A 17404-nucleotide genomic window follows, 5' to 3' on the forward strand; every position below is an offset into this window, starting at 1 on the left:
TCTGCTTGGCCATTTTCTGCATTTACATTTTTCCTACTTTTGTTTACATGTTTTCCATTCTGGAACGCGGTGCTGACAAGACATATCCTATTATGCGTTAAAGGAGATGAGCCCTTTAATTCTCCAGCACTCCAGCAAGAGCAAAGAATACACATTTTCAGAGCAGTTAATGCCAGACAAGTTGCAAAGGGTGAGTGCAGGTCATTTCAGAGAGTAGAAAGTGAGTGCTGCGGGAAGGAGCCTCCTTTCCCAGACTCCCAGCAGCTTCCCACAGGGAATGAAGGTAGACAGCCTCTGGCAAAGCCGGGGAAGAGATGAGGCAGCTGCTTGGTCAAAAAGTGAAAAATCAGATCAAAAGAATTTTTTTAAAAAAATCCCTACAAGATAAATAACACTGCTGATGTTTTCCCCTCCCCGTGCTGCCAACAGTGAAATTCCACCTTCCCTGAACTAAGTTTTCCTCCATCTGCACCTTTCACTCTTTTGTTTCATTTCCTCCTCTTTGGGAGCAGAAGAACATGAAAATCGAAAACAACCTGAGAGATCTCAATCAAATTATCCTGTTGGACTCCATAGTGTGTCCCGAAAAACAATCAGAAGAAATCCTAATTATGGCCGGCTAACAACACTGAACAAGACTCTGCGGCTTTCTGTGATGAACTCACTAAATGTCTTGATTAAATCTGAGGTCACAGAAGCCTCAAAAACAAATTAAATGCTCTAGAAAGTAGCTTGAACTCCTATAAATCCCCAATGAGCCATCATCCCTTACATTTAACTCTCTCAGGACTGGAAAAGAGATGAAAAATTGAATATTGGGTGTTTGTACAACACTGAAGGAAATGCACGTGTTATAAATGCTGGGGCAGGCTTATAATCATTGTTTCATTATTAGAATTAGAAGGAATTTATGATAAAAATAACATAAGTGCCCTGAAATCCTCTGAAGTGCTTCCAGATGCTCTCCTATCATCTCACACTGTTTGTGCTCCCAAGAGTTTGCAGAAGAGATTGGAGCCAGGGTCAGATCCTGACCCTTTTTCCGTCTTTTTGCACCGTTTTCCATGCCTTCTTTTCCATGCCCCTTCCTTTGTCGCAAGCCTCTGAAATAAATGCAGTTTCACTGAGAACCACTTCCTCTCTCCATTTAATCCTGATTTTGTTTCCTAAGTGTCCTTTTGCTTTGAGAATGTGGAGGTATTTTTATCCCATGAAAAACCAAACTTAATGCTGGACACGGTGTTGCTGTAATTGCCTTTTCAGTTTAAGCCTTTCATACGTATCTTGACATGAGATTTTATTAATAGAAACATTAATTTTGCCATGTTGACTTGCAGGAACATTTCTGTTCCGAGAACTTAAATAAGAATATGTTCATGCATTTGAGGCTTTCTTCTTGCTGAAAAAAATACATCAGTACTGTACTCAGAGGCAGGCAATTATACAACTGACATGCATTTCTTTGTACACATTTTCTCCTTCCCAACTCTTTTTTCCCTTTAAAATCATTTATTTAAAATTAGCATTCCTATGCCCCTTTGGGGGGGGGGGGGGGGAAATCTACAAGCTACAACTTGTACTGAGTGAAATGCTTTTAATTTTGCAAACTTCATGCCTGAAAGAGACAGCTTTAATGGAGCTGATCTGATCTTTTGTTTCTAAATTGATTGCCCCGATAGATTTATTATTTTGATTTTTCATTTCAATATTACATTGACGGATGGGGCAAACATTATTATCTTCTCCGAGGCACAGCCAGCTAAATCAATACCACTAAAATATACTCAGGGAATGAAGATTCAATTAGAACCATGGATACATGCAGACCTTTATTGACTGCCTTGTCACCACAGCCAGTGTCAGAAGAGCTCCAAAACGGGGAAGGTTTTGGCTACATCGTCATGTTCCGTCCCCTTGGCTCCACAACCTGGACCAAAGCTGCGGTGGCCTCGGTGGAATCCAGAAAATACGTGTACAGGAATGAGAGTATCACACCCCTCTCTCCTTTCGAGGTGAAAGTTGGTGTCTACAACAACGAAGGAGAAGGCACCCTGAGCTCCATTTCCATCATCTACTCGGGAGAGGATGGTAACACGAGTTACTCTTAGTAGTAATGGGTGTGCAGCAGCAGCAGGTCACGGATATGATCAGGCAGGTCTCACAGGGGTTTTAAGGACCCTGCTCAGACCTGCTCCTTGGATATTCATAACAGACGTGAGGCGGGAGATGGGAATCTGAAGTGAAAATAGCAAGGGGCAAATTTTCAGGATGATTTTCAGTAGAGGGCCTGTTTCATCTACTTTGTCCCCAAGGTGTTTCTACTGAGTGTGTTGGGAAAACAGGGAGACACTCCAAGGTGTTGCTCTGAGAGGGTTTGGTTCCTCAGACCACTCAGTGCAGCTATTTCTGAAAATCTGCTCCAGCAGACGGGGAATGACCAATTTTGAACACGGGTTTTGCTGGCATTCCAGCAGAGCTTAAAGCCCACGGTTACACCAGGGGCTCTTCCCGCTGCTCCCCGCAGCATCTCCTGCCCTTGCACGGTCTCTGAGGTGACAGCCATGACCCAGCAGCTGTGTTTTCCCTGTCCCAGAGCCACAGATGGCCCCGGCCGGAGCCTCGGCGCTGAGCGTGTCGGCGGCGGCGGTGGAGGTGTCCTGGCTGCCCATCCCCTGGAACCGGCACACGGGCAGGGTGCTGGGCTACGAGGTGAGGGGCTGGGCTGCTGTCCTGGCTCAGGGCAAATCCAGGAGGAAACCTCTGAATGGGGTCCCTCTGGAGAAGCGAACACAAGCATCCTCTCCCCCTGCTGGTCCCGGAAAAAAATCTCCTTAGAGAAAAGTGGGAAAATATTTCTTTAGCAAATAAAGTTTCCCACGAGCATAAATAATGAATAATATAGAAAAATAGAACATCTCATTCTGAAGAGAGATGGTAAATTGAGAAAGTCCTTGGTGTGGGTTGTAGCTCAGCTCAGCCAGTCTCTTATCAGCCTCTCCCAGTGCTGGGAAATGCCGTCCTGGACCCTGGTGGGCCACAGGTGTGAGCTCCTGGTGCTCTTCTGGGTTTTTCAGTGCAGGGCAAGTTTAAACAGTCCCAAGAAAAAAGAAAAAAAAAAAAAAAAAACAGTCCAGGGAACTTCTCTGCCTCAGATAGCTAAAAACTAACTAAAAGCAAAGGCAATCTCTGTCCCGCTCTCCGTCCATGCTGCAGATGAGCACACTCCAGGAGCAGAATGTGTAGGAGTGAGCAGTTTCTCAAAACTAACTCCGTGCTGCTTCTGTCTCTCCCTTTGTTCTGTGAACCAGTCTGAAAGGTACAGGACACAATATCTGACATAAAGAGAACAGACAGCTGGGGATACAGGCATCATAAGTCACCCCAGGAAGCTACAAGGTGAGGGGCTGGGCTGCGAGCTGAGGGGCTCTGACACCTTGAAGGTGTCCCTTTCCTGTCCAGAATCCTTTTGATCTCCTGGTTCCTCCTCCCAATTGACAAACCGCTGCTTCCAAGTCAACAGAGCGTGGAGCTCTTCCCCTGATGCTCATTAACAGCAACCCACCTGAGATAATCAGGAGATTTACAGCCCAGACCTGCAGCACTGTCCCAGATTTTTGTGCTCAGATTTGGGGTCAGGCACATGTGGCACTGCTGACAGATCAGGACAGGATAAACAACCTCCAGCGCTACCCAGAGCTTGTGCTGAGGGGCATTGATAGGTTTTAACTTCTTCCTCTTCTTAGAATCATAAAATAATTTAGGCTGGAAAGGACTTTTAAGACCATCAGGTCCAATCATTCACTCAAATATTTGAAGAGGGCAGTGGTGGAGTTCCCACTCCTGCAGGGATTTAAAGGCTGTGTAGATGCGGCACTTGGTTTAGTGCTGGCCTTGGCATTGTTGGTTGGACTTTAAGATATTTTCCAACTTAAATGATTCTGTGATTTTAAGGTTAAGTAATGTCAGATATCATTCCTGGTCATTTTACTTGCACAGTGAAGCAATTTTTTTTTTTTTCTTTTCTTTTCTTTTTTTTTTTTTTTTTTTTTTAATTTGTAGATAAGAGGAAAACAAGTCAGAACCACTTTAAATTCTGTCCTATCACTGCAATGTACAAATGTAGGTAATAAGTGCCATGTGCAGTCCACAAACCTTCCTAAATAAATTACTCACTGAAAAAAATAGCAGGTCTAAATAGGTGCCACTGCAACGAATTAGAACCAGGATACAAAATAATTAAAAACCTTTTAGATGATTGAGATAAATGTTCTTTTGTATCACTTCAGGTTTTCTTTCATTGCGTTCAACCATAAAACCAACAAAGCTTTTATCATTCCTTACCTTATCAAAGGTTTCCTTCTGGACATCTGTAAATTTAGGGATTTCATTTAGTTCCTTAATTGGGATTCAGTCTCTGAAATGTTATTTCTGCTCTATAAATATTCATGCCTGGGTCTACATCCTGCTAGATTGGAGTACAAAAAAAATCCTGTATTCCTCGAAATCTTCCTTGTCAGCATGCCTGCTTCCCAGCCAAGCCTCTAATTGCTGGAACACAACGAATTGCCTGTTCTTTGTTCTCGCTTTTTAGGTTTTATATTGGATAGATGATCCCAAGGAGAGCACAGCTGGGAAGGTCAGAGTCAGTGGGAACGTGACAGCCAAAAACATCACGGGCCTGAGACCTAACACGGTGTATTTTGCAACAGTCCGAGCCTACAACACTGCCGGGACAGGGCCCTCCAGCACCCCGGTGAATGTCACCACCAAAAAATCCCGTGAGTATTGGATTTGGTGCTACAAGTGTCCCAAATTCCCAGCTCACCGTGACCCACTGCTGCCAAATGCTTCAGTAGCAAAGAGAACCTAAATCCCAAATTTCTGCGTAAATCAGACAACAAAATCTGCGGCTGGGAAACTTCCTCTTGTCCTAAATCAGTGCCCGCGAGGAAGGGTTTCTGTTTTCCTTGGAATAGCAGCCCCCTTGATTTCAGGGGATTTCAGAGGTGAAGAGTCGATAAAGGAAGGGTGTTCCACAGGTTGAACAAGAGCCTCTGGTGTTTGGGGGTTTGAAAGGAAGCTTTTGAATGCACCAAATACAGAGGGGTTTTGAGGCCTCTGAACTTTGCATTGCAGAGGGCAGCATAACGGATACATTGATAGAAATGCAATTTAGCGCCTTTTTTTTTTTTTTTTTGGTAATACTAGAAGTGAAGCCCTCTGCTGTTCTGTTTTCCTTGAACTCAGTTTTCCCAGTAAATTATTGATCAGCCCTTTAGCATGAATTTTCCTCTTTTCTATATGCTGTTCCATGCCATTACTCCAAGTGCAAGACAGGAACAACTCGGGGAATGAGCTAATTGATTTTTAATTGCCACAAAACCAATATTTATTGTAAATAAAACAATCAAAGATAAAGCCAGAGAAGATATTTCTGAAGGGCTCAAACAGGACCCGTCCCTGGAAGTGTCCAAGACTAGGCTGGATGAGGTTTGGAGAAACCTGGCATGGTGGAAGGTGCCTGTGACCATGGCAGGGGGCTGAAGGAAATGAAATTTAAGTGCTGTTCCAACCCAAAGCATTCTGTGATTCTGTGAGTTTTCTCACAGTCCATTTTTCAATGGAAAATAGATTCATCCCTGGGAATTCTTCCCTCTATTCCTATGTGCATCTGTATGAAAGACAAGTTAAAGACATGGCAGTCAAATGACAAAACAGAGAAGGAATAAATTTGCTTTTGTTTTACATCTACTTTATCTTCTGTCAAATTCAGGATTGTGCTAATGGCTCATTTAAAAATTAAAGTCAAAATAACCTTTTTAATATTTAAATATATAGATTAAAATTTCAAGCTCTGTCTGTGGAAGATGCAAGCACTTGCAATAAGAGAAGAGATAATATGTCAAGAGAATATAAACAATGTGCATCTGGAGCAGGAGATGGAGCTCCAAAGTAATAGCTCTGTCTTCCTGCTCAGCATCCAGGATTCCTGCAGCCTTCTGCTCATCCCATTATTGCAGGGACTCAGCAAAGCTGAAATGATCTTTCTGCCCAAGAGGTGCAATTCTGATTGAAATGTGCTTCTCTGAGATCGATGTAAGGTCTAGGGTGACATCCTGGTTTAAGTTAAAAGTACTTAGGGAGGTGGAATTGATGACCTCAAACCATGGACATGGCTCCATGAGGAGCTGCTCTCTTCTGGTTCTTTAATTATATGGCATGGATTTCCTCTTTCCTCTTTCCCCTTCCCCTTCCTCTTCCTTCTTTTCCCTTACAAATAGATCTGTATACACACAAAATATATCAATGTAGACATTAGAAATACTTGCATGGATAAACCTCAGCTCAGTGCAAGCAGCAAAGCCAAGTGTTATCTAAACCATGACAATTACATCAGCACCTCAATAAACTTAAGCAGATATTTGGGATTTCTATTATTCTTGATAGCGTTGATTACAAGAAATTAATTGAGGGAAAAATCTTCCAGTCTTAGACCTGGAACTGTTTGGTTTTGTTTCAGATATTCCTATGGATTTGGGAAAATGCTCTTACCGCTTATTCCATTTTCCAGCTGAAAAAAAACCCAGATAATTTTGTTTTGCAGATCCCCCTGTGGTGTTTTCTCTGCCCCAAGATCATGAATTAAGATGGTTTTAAGTTTCTATGTCAAAAAGCTTTGGACAAGGCCATAATTCACCCATTCTTGAGTGATTTCAAACCTCTTCAGAGTGCACAGCCAATGAAGTATTTGACATACTTTGCCTCTTGTGACTATTTTGTTATCCAATTCCTTATATAAAATGTTTCCTGAAAGCAACAAAGATCTTCCAAGCCATATTTAAATAAATTTGCAGTTAGATATATGTGAGAGTAGAGAAATATCTTCACAATGAAAGGAATCTTTTCCAACACTGACAGTGTGGCTGATGGAAGGACATCCCTGGATATTCACCTGGGAGCTCCACCAACACCTCATACCCTACCAGAGGGGTGGATTAAACTTCTCCAGAGTCGTGATGCAGAGGGATATGAAACAGCAGGGCCCATCAATTTGTTTTATCTCTGTGGGAAATTAAATAAATTGTCACCAAATCAACTCTTCCTTCCAAGCGACATCCATCAATCACCGACATATAGGGGGGAAGAGAAGGATCCCAGAGTTAAACAATTTAAAATCAGGGCCGGAATGTGTTTCTCCCAAACTCTCCTCATTTTTGGCTCTCTTTCAACCCTTCTTTCCTGTGCCACCACCCAGCAGGGCCCAGGAGGACGTGCCGTTGAACAGGAGAGAATTTGTTGGCCTAAATCCGAGCTCCAGTTCAAAGGCACAGTTCCACCCTCTCATGTTCACACGGGATTCGATTCCAGTCACTTGTAGGCAAATTTTCAAAGTCCTCACACTTAGCCATAAAAAGCCTTTGAAAAAAGCTGCTCTCAGCCTATTGTGCTGAGAATTTCTAAAATCCTGCGATGTTTCATGGTGGATCACATGGAGGCTTTCATGTGCAGCTCTTTGTAACCTGTCCCGGCTGATGGAAACCTTGGCTTCTGTAGCATGCTCTCAGTTTCAGCTTTTTCTGAGATCCAGACAGCAAAACATCCTCTAGGACATGGAAGTACAGAGAGGAACAACATTTTCCTTCCACAAAATCTCTCAAATTTAACTTGAACTGTCAGACACTGTCAGGCTGTGCCTAATTTTGCAAATGAAGTCTCACAGTGAGAGGCTCTGTGCTATGAATAGATCCTTATTCTGACTAATACCAGAGCAATGATGGACTGGAAAATGGTTTTTTGCTCTTTTAGGTTTGAATCACCCAAGCATTTGCTCCTCCCATATCAGCAGCTCATTCAGCTACGCCATGAAAATTAATATTCAGTTTATCTCGTTATTATCATCATCCTTTTTTTTTTTTTTTTTTTTTTTTGAAAGCACCAAGTCAACCTCCAGCGAACATCGCTTGGAAGCTGACAAATTCCAAAATCTGCCTGAACTGGGAGCATGTGAAAACAATGGAGAATGAGTCTGAGGTGTTGGGCTACAAAGTAAGTGATTTCTTCATCTCACTAATCAGATATTTTGGTTACAATGCAGGTACAGAGATTTGGTGGAAGGTGAGGGTTTATTACCCGGAACACAGATTTTTTTCTGGATTTATTGGGCTGGTTGGCTGATGTTTATGCAAATATTCGTTCAGAGTAGGACTTCTTTATTCCAACAGAGGGATTTTCTGTCCCCAGTCCTGCATTTCTCTTGTAGCCTTGCAATCTTACTTACCAAAAGTTTCTTGCTTTCACATCTCCAGGGAAGGAGTTTCACAAATATATAAGAAATAGAGAACAGTCTTTTAAGCATTAAAGGCAGCCATAAACCACATTTAAATATTCTCACTCTCTGGCGGTTCATAAATGTACCTTTAAAAAAGAGTCTGGAAGATACACAAAGATCTGTGTGAATGAACTACAAAGCACTCCCATAAATCTACTTTTAAAGGAAACACAAATATATTTTAAAGTTTGGTTACAGTGCAGAATTCTTTGATTATCCTCAGGTTCCAGGAAACCTCCTGCAGTGGTACCCACCCCAAAACCCTGCAGAATTTATTCCCCTGTTTTAAATTGCTCATAACGCCCTGTAGGATGCTGAGAGTGCTCAGAAAACTTTGGGACACAACAGAAGAATCTCTCAGTTCCACCCCCCCAAAAAAAAGAAAAAAAAAAAATCCATTAAAACTTAAAACTAAATGAAATAACTCTTGTTTTCCAATCCCTTTCTGCTTAGATTCTGTACAGACAGAACAGGCACAGCAAAGCCCATATCCTGGAGACAAACAACACTTCAGCTGAACTCCTGGTCCCGTTTGAAGAAGATTATCTCATCGAGATAAGAACCGTCAGCGACGGTGGCGATGGCAGCAGCAGTGAGGAAATTAGGATTCCAAAAATATCGAGTAAGTGAGAGATTTTTTTTTTTTCCCCCCTCTCTGAATGCTGTTGCATAAGGAGAAATCTGTGCCTCTAAGCACAACAGATTCCCAGCTTTTCCCTTGCCATAGGTGTCCTCCCTCCTGGTGCTCTTTGGTGCTGGCTCCTATAAATTCGTCTCTGATACTCTCACATTAATTAGAGGAGGAAACGTTTTGCTCCGCACTTTATTTTTCATGCAGGTCTCCACTGCCCTGGCAGGCAGAGCTCAGGGAAGGACACAGGGATAAGATTTCTTGGGAAAGTCAAAGTTCTCACACATAATGTGACCCTAAATCTGCTCTGGAGCTGCTGCTGGGACAGAGATCTCAGCCCTGTCGCATGGCTGGGGTGTGGTGGTCCAGGGTGCAGCCTCTGCTCTCATAAATAACTTATTATTCATGGAAGAAGGAGTATTTTTATATTTACGTATCATAGTTTGTTTTGCAACAAAATAGTCAGCACCCTCTTAAAGAAGATACTCACAGGAAAGGTTGGATGTTGATCCCAAACCCTACTCCACAAAATGGCCACTAAAACTTAATGTATAAATAAATAGAAATAACATTTGTAGATAATGTTTCATCTTGAAAAGAGAACAGGGATTGCTGTTAAACTAAAATGCAAAGAAAAGCTAATTTTTGACACATATTTCCCTCTGTCTGTTTATATTTTTACAGGTTTAAGCTCTGGAGCAATGAAATTATCCCAAAGGATAAACCATACATTGACATCTGGGATCCTGCTGTTGAGTTCTGTTCTTCTAAACCCTTTTCCTTGCTGGTTCAAGCAATGTTCAGCTGTGGACTTTTAAAAATAAAAAGTGTAGTTTTTATCTTAATTCTTCACCATAACCAACATTCCTGAGCAAAAGCAGCACTGGGGAGGGGGAGGGAGGTGGAAGTTGTCTGTCATTAAGAAAATATTAGGTATCGATATTCCATGAATTTTTAAAAATAGGCTTGGAAATGAAAGGATAAATCAACATGCATTAATTAAATGGAGTGGTGCCAAACCTAATTTGGGATTGACACGCGGGTGGTCTCAAATTTTTTCCAAGTAGTTGTTATTTTAGTGGAGCAGCGTTTTAATGGAATGTCAACCTCTGTAAGCTGACGCCACGGAGGGGAGAAGAGATTTAAAACTCTTGTGATGTGTATATTGTTTATCTCATGCTCATCAATGTATCCTGTTAAAAAAACACACTTTCGATTAAATAAAAGCTATTTGTTTACTTTTTGCACTGGTCTGTATTGGAGGAGGTGTCGTAAAACTCATTCTTTGAAGTGCCCTGTGCAATTTTCTGCAGAAAAGGGAAACTTAAATAAAAGGAGTCTCCTATGGACCAACTCAAAGCTCAGTGAGTTCCACAGAAAAAATTTCAGTGGCATCAGCAGGCCTTGATCTTTTCCATGCAAAGACTGTTCTGACGAGCAAAACTTCCAGAGATACTGAATATTTTTTGAGGGAAGGTTGAAATGTATCTTTCATTCAGCAGGATCTGTTGGTCTCTCCTGATTTTGTTGGTTTTTGCTGTGGCTTTAAAGCATAGATTCATCTTTGGGTTGGGTGTGAAGGTAAATTAGAAGAACATTGGTTTTCATCATCTTGAAATATAAATAAAAGCAGCTAATTAAGCTTTTCAATCTCCTGAGTCCCCAGAATGACAAATTAAACCCCAGAGCTTGGCTTTTAAGTCAGGAGATGCGGCTTAACACTTGAAGCCACGCTCCTGCCAACTTGAACTGATGAAAGCTGTTCCTTGCCTGACGTCATTACTGAGAAATCTTTTCTTCCTTCTCACTTTGCTCTGAAGTTCTTTTTCTTTTCTCCACTTTCAGATCCATGTTGTGTCACCTTTGTAAACATTTATAAGTACAAGATAACCGAACACCCCAAGTATTTTTGAAAAGGGGACTGTTGGAATGGGGGTGAGGATGTGTCAGCGCATGAACATGCGTGGAAATCCTTCAAAGAACACGTGAAACCATGTTTGTTATCCATGGGCTTGGGAATATGAATCCATAGAGGAAGCTCCAAAACTTTGGTACCTCCTCAAGGTCCCTGCCAAACCAAACCTTTCTCTGATTCTCTGGTTCCTCACAGAGCCCAAGGGATCGTCTGGCAGAAAATAAACTCAAAAATTATAAAATCATTGCGAAACCACACGGTAGAGATTGATGTCCAAGCAAATAACCCTTCACAGAATCATGGAATGGTCTGGGTTGAAAGGGACATTAAAGATCACTTACAGCTAGTGATATTTAATAACCCCCACACGAATTCAATAAAATATTTTATGGAGGTCACTCCTATTTGGTTTTGAGAGAGCTTTTTTGCATCATCCCTTCCCAGCACATGTCCAGCAGGACCTCTGCTCATTCCCAGACCTTCTGTGCCCATTAAACAACAGGTACCTTTAATTTCCCTTCATTAAACTGAATCTGAAATTCCTATACTTCATAGCATAAACGTAATTCTTTGCTAGATTTACCCAAAACATCTTTTTATTCAAGTGAAAAGAGATTTTCTGCAGAGCAGTTGCAGCTCAATTGAAGGTCTGAGAGGTGCTTAATTACAGGAAGGCTCTGGAAATAAAATGTCACTTTCAGAAGTCTGTCCTCTGGGATTTCTACAAAGTTGCTAATCACAGGAGTTATTAGGAAGAGGTTTAACACAGCTTTCAAAAGAGGAGAATGGTTTAGAAATAAGGGAATGTGCTATTAAAAATTCTGATAATACCTTAACAAAGTAGAAACAATTTTCTTTGCTGTGGAAGTCAACAATGAACCACTTCTTCAGATTTTTTCTCATTTCTGTGCAGCACTGATGCTCTTTTCTCACTGTGGAAGATCCAAATCAGACTCTTTAACCTCGGCATTTCTCCATTTTGTCACTCCCATGGGAGCAGCCCTTTTTACAAAAAGGGACAACTGAGAAATCTCAGGAATACGAGTGATTGTTCCCCTGCTGAATTCCCTTGGAGCTGGAGCTTCCAGGGTGAATATTCTGCCTCAGGAGCGGTACTAAGCAGTCTTAAGGCGAAAAACTTTAAATCCAGCTCCCCTCTTCCTCCCTTAATCACTGCAGAACCTGTTCAGGTTCAGTTTCTCCTCTTCAGCTCCCCAGTCTTTTTTTTTGCTGTTTCACCAGGACAAATTGAGCCTGAGCAGCCCAAAGCACTGAAAGTCCGACTCTTTTTTATGTGAAAATGTTATTAAAGCAGCTGATGCTGAAATGGAAAGAGTTCACATGGCTGGCAGCTTTCATTAAAAAGAAAAGAGAAAGGGTCAAAAAGGAGTTTTGTCACTTAGAGTTGCAGGAAAAACTTTGGAAATAGGAACAGCACAAATCCCCAAAAACCAGAAGTTGAAATGAAAACAACAAAAAAATCCTGCAGTGCTCCTGATTTTTAACAGCCAAGAACCTGAAAAAAATGAATTAAAAAACCCCATTTAAAGGTGCCCAATAAAAGGAATTTTGGGCCCAGACTTAGCAGATTTTAGAGAAAATCACTGACTAGCCAAAGTTTTCAGACAGCTGGGAAAATAATACCTATTTTCTTTTGATAACCTAAGCAAAGTACCAAAACATGAAAGAGACTCACAGTCAGGGATTTTCATTTTGAATTTAACACATCAACAAAATATTTCCCCATGAAAAAAGCAATTTTGAGCCTCTCCAAATGTTTCCGTTCACTCCAAGCACAATGTTTCTTCGTGATTTATGAGCATTTAAACTTTATTTAACATCTTCTCCCTTCTTTATGGGGCAATTTTTGAATAGGAATGCCAAGAAACAAAATAAAATAGCCCACGTGTGTTATTGTACCGGCCCCTAAATCAACATTATCCCGGAGTGCAGAAGCTCCCTGTTTTCTGTGGGTCCTTGGAATGCAGCCCAGGTGACGCCTCGACGCCGAGCTCTAAATCACACCCGTGAACAAATGTGTTGTAAATGTGCAAGGAAGATTTTATTAATCTCTGCCTGTGCCTCAGTCGTGGAGAATTCCCCCTGCAGTGGTTTGCAGGGTCCGTGAGGAGGAGAGGATTGATCTGCTCCTGGGGGTTTGGGACTCGCTGGGGTGCTGTGGGTGGGGCCAGGGGATCCTGGCTCCCTCCGTGCCCCCCTCCATGGATTTTTGTCTGCTCAGGGAACACAGAAGATGTAAGCACTTCAATAAACCAAAGGGGTTTTTTGCTTTCCCTGCTCAAAAGATGTCAGAGTTTGCATAAACCAACGTGTTTATTCCCCTCCAGCAGTGATATGTCCAAGACACCATCCCATAAAATTGCCCAGGATGTGCCCAAGGGTTGCTGCATCTCAGTGCTCCCAAAAATGAGGTTCCAGGTGCCTCTGCAGGCTCAGCCACAATGTCATGGAAGCACAGAATCCCAGAATGGTTTGGGTTGGATGGACCTTAAAGATCACCCAGTGCCATGGGTGATCCACTCCCAGTCCATGTCCCAAAGGAGGCATGCCCTTGGGAAAAAGGATTTTCCGCTCTATGACCAGCTCTGATTCTCACCTGGGTTTTATCTACATTTCTTTGTTAAGTCAGTCTTTGATTTACACCAAAGGAGCAGAATTATGCCTAAAGGACACGTTTTGTTTGTCTAATTCCCGCAATGAAACCGGGTTTGCACTTTCCACTGTGCTTTTATGCGGTTAGTTGCACTATGAAATGTGGTACACTGGGTTTGTTTGAAATCACAAAATTAAAGGCCTTAAAAATCACCTGCCGTGGCAGGGACACCTTCCACTGTCCCAGGGTGCTCCAAACCCTGTCCAGCCCGGCCTTGGACGCTTCCAGGGGCGTGCTGGCCTTAGGAATGGGTGGATTGAGGTCTGGTGGCAGTCACAGAGTTATTCCCACAGGGATGATGAGCTCTCCCAGGTACAGCAGGACTCCCACACTACCTGTTCATTATTCCAGCCTCCCTCCAATGAGCTATCTTCCATATGCTCCTTCTGCTCCTGGCTGAATTTATGGGACATAACACTTCCAACACTTCCAGGATTGCTCTGACCCGAAAATATAAAATAATGACAAGTGATGCATTCAGAAACATCTACCTAAAAATTTAAATGAGGTTCCACAGACTTCCCACGGAATGCCCCTGGCCAAATCCGGAGTCTAGGTAAGGATTTGACATTTGTCTGGCTCTGACCATTATCTCATCTAAAAACAGAGGGAGAGCGTGGGGAATCAGCACTATTAAAATAGCCTGTATAAAATCTTCCTTGGAAAAATTTACCATGAGGAAAAGGTCAGTTGGACATTTTGACAGCACAGTACAATGAGGGCCTCTAAATGGCTTCAATCATTCCGGCTTCTTTATTAGGGTCTTCTTTTGTCACTTCCTAGCACTAAATACTTGAAAATAGGTCTGACGTAGCAATTAAAATGTCATATTAATCATACTGGTGTGCACAGTTTCTTTACTTAACCTATTTTATAGGCACCAATATATTCCAGTACTGAAAAGCAGCTACAAGTGTTTGTCATCTTTATGGAATGAACCGGAATAATTCTGAAAGGCTAAGGGATGCCAGAAGAGCAGAAGTTTTTTAGGTGTGTTCAATAAGATAAATGGATTTGTTGCACTTGAGACAGCACCTCCTAAGAATTGTTTTCTCCAGATTGCCTTCAGTGAGATGTCCAACACAAACTTTCCCCGTCCACGTTCCTGTTTGTCTCCTTGCGCTGGTTTTCCAGCCACATCCCTCTGCTCCGCTCACTCTGCTGCCATGGGTCCCATCTCCTCAGGTATAATCCAATTTTTCCCTTCTAAACCACCCATAGGCTCTGCTGGTGGCCTTGCACTGGGTTACTGGTATGGTAAGAAGCAAAATAAAAACTGAGGAGCTTGAATGAAGTGTTTTATAAAAAAATGGAGGTGTCTGGAGAGGCCAAACCTCCTACAGCTCCTGGGGCTGTCAGGTGAGGAGTTGGCAGAGCAGCCCCTGTGCACCATTTGCTGTTCTTAGAATCACAGGAACAGGAATTGTGGAAATCATGGAATGGTTTGGGTTGGGAGGAACCTCAAATCCCGTCCAGTGCCACCCCTGCCATGGTGGGACACCTTCCGCTGCTCCAAATTCTGTCCAGCCTGGCCTTGTGCACTGCCAGGGATCCAGGGGCAGCCACAGCTGCTCTGGGCACCCTGTGCCCGGGCCTGCCCACCCTACTCGCCCTGAAATCTCCTTTTCCTGGCAAATTTGAGAGATCTTTTCTGGAGCTCTCACTGCAGTGGTCTGTGGGAGCACCGCTACCATGATTTAATTACATTTCTCTGCAGCCCTGCTGTCCCAGAGCCTTTAAAGAGGAACAGCACAAATCTTCCCCGGGTCCCAGTGCCCTCAGCAGATTTAAAGCCTGTGTAGTTTGAGTGGGTTTAGAATTTATTTGAAAGCCTTCTTACACCGGTACAATTTATCCACAGAGATCAGCAGTTTACATCGTATTGATTAATGCAGTTATTGATTTATTCTGCAATTGTACTGGCCAGGTTTATACAGCGCTGGAAAGTGCTATTTTCCAGGAGTGATTGACTTCTTTCTTTATTGACCAAAATGAGCTGATAAAAATCATCCACTGGCTGAGCTGGAAGTGCTTTATTTTGTATTCCTGCTTCCAGCAGAGCAAAGTAGGAGACAAACGCTGCTGCAGAGCAGAGGAAAGAAGTTCCAAGGCTTAACCCCTCTGGAATTACCCTGCCTGGGCTGAGTCCAGCCCCCAGACTTGGCCAGGTGAGAAGCTGGAAGGCTGGGATGGCAAAAAGGCAGGCAGGCAGGCATCTGGATTTGGAGGAGGAGGATGAACCTGCTCTTCCTTCTTCTCATTTCAATGCCTGAACGAGATTTTGGGAGGTTTCTGCTGCTCCTAAAGTTGATGTCACTGTCCCCCAGGCACGGGAGCTGCAGGTGGGCCCCTAGGAAGGGCTAAAAATCCTTTGTGCCCCCAAAGGTGCTTTTCCTGCTGTTTTAGGGAAGGTGCTGTCTGCAGTTGCTTTTTGCAGCATCTCCTGGCTTTGCAGCGCCACAAAGTGAATTCAACAGCCACTGAGCCTGGCTGTTCCAAGGATTCCCCAGTTTGAGGGAAGAGCCCTGTGCCCATGAAGCATTGGGCTGTTAATCACATCAGCTCTGAGCTGTTCTGGTGGAACTGCTCCATCAGGCCAAGGAAATTCCAGTTTTTAACAAGTACCAGGGTGCAGAGCTGCATCTTCCCCACAGCCCTTCAAACATCTCAGTTCCCTCTCTGGAGGGTGAAACACTTTTACTTTATGTCATCAACTGTGCTGCTTTCAGTTTACAAGTCAGAATTGCTATACTCATCTTTTTTTTAGACATATTTATGCATTTGTATGTTTGCATTTTCTAGTGAAATACGTAAAATAAAATTAACACAGATCAATTAAGAGCTCCTATAGAAATCATCCATGAAAACCCACACTGCTGCAGTTCAGAAACACCCTCCAACAGAAAAATTCTTCCAGGCCATTTAGTTTCACAAGGCTTTTAAAATCTCTCTTAAAATCTTGACTTGTAAAATAAACCTTTTCTCCTATTTAACATGCACATGCCTCTCTCCCCATATCCAAGCACCACAGTTAGGAGGGAGCTTCGCCTTCTGCTGCTGTAATTTTGGCAAAAGGTGAAGTTTATTCCATGGAGCAATGGATTTGAGGCAGGGGATAGCCTGGGGTCGTGGAATGTAAATCCATAACCTGGGGCAAGATGTGGTGCACAACCACCTCCAACACTGGCTCACACAGGGGACGTGAGTGCACTTAGCAAAAAGGAAATTCAGGACAAAAGCATAAAATTAAAAAATAAAGGTCAGAAAATGAGTGATCTGTCACACACACATACATATAAATATATAAAATACATAACATACATATATATAAAATAAGTATATAAAATACAATTTTTATAGATAGATAGATATAAATATAGTTATATGCAAACTCAGAAATGTATATATATATATACATGAGGAGCAAGAAATAGAGAGCTGTGTAATGAAAGCAGCAGCACATTTCTGATTTTCCCTGGCTGCCAGAGGAGGGGAATCGCAGGAGGGATCCTGCCCTAGCAGGCAGGGCAGAGCACAGACATTGCTATCTAGGACCCAGAATAATTTATCTAATTCAGCTCTGGCACCACATTCCTAAGCAGGAGCTCCCAATCATTCCTCTGCATCAGGAGATCTGTGTGTTCCTTCCTCCTGCCGCTGCAAGATTTCCTCCATAAACACATCCTGCCATAAATACAGCCCTGGCTCTCTCACTTATTGGTTGTTGGAGGAAATAAAATAACAACATGCCTTGCGCTTTAAAGCCTTGTTTATAAAACATCCTCATAAACCCACTCAGAGAAACATCTGAAATGAAATCATGGCCGGTGCTCCCCATCCTGCCAGCCCTACAAA

The 17404-nt window shown here is 42.6% G+C and overlaps 1 protein-coding gene across 2 annotated transcripts in view; it reads left to right on the plus strand.

Annotated features, from left to right (window-relative positions):
• Positions 1 to 10121, plus strand: part of CNTN6 (contactin 6) — a 123385-nt gene extending 113264 nt beyond the window's left edge. The window contains exons 18-23 of one of the 2 annotated variants that reach the window (XM_040076140.2): positions 1854 to 2088; positions 2594 to 2709; positions 4592 to 4778; positions 7934 to 8046; positions 8783 to 8951; positions 9645 to 10121. In XM_040076140.2, the coding sequence (XP_039932074.1) occupies positions 1854 to 2088; positions 2594 to 2709; positions 4592 to 4778; positions 7934 to 8046; positions 8783 to 8951; positions 9645 to 9778 (954 nt within the window). In that variant the 3' untranslated portion in view covers positions 9779 to 10121. The remainder of the gene's footprint in view (positions 1 to 1853; positions 2089 to 2593; positions 2710 to 4591; positions 4779 to 7933; positions 8047 to 8782; positions 8952 to 9644) is intronic. The other variant, XM_040076139.2, reaches the window with a different exon arrangement.
• The last annotated feature ends 7283 nt before the right edge of the window (positions 10122 to 17404 follow it).

This window comes from Hirundo rustica, chromosome 12, assembly GCF_015227805.2.
Source record: "Hirundo rustica isolate bHirRus1 chromosome 12, bHirRus1.pri.v3, whole genome shotgun sequence".
Lineage (NCBI taxonomy): Eukaryota > Metazoa > Chordata > Aves > Passeriformes > Hirundinidae > Hirundo > Hirundo rustica.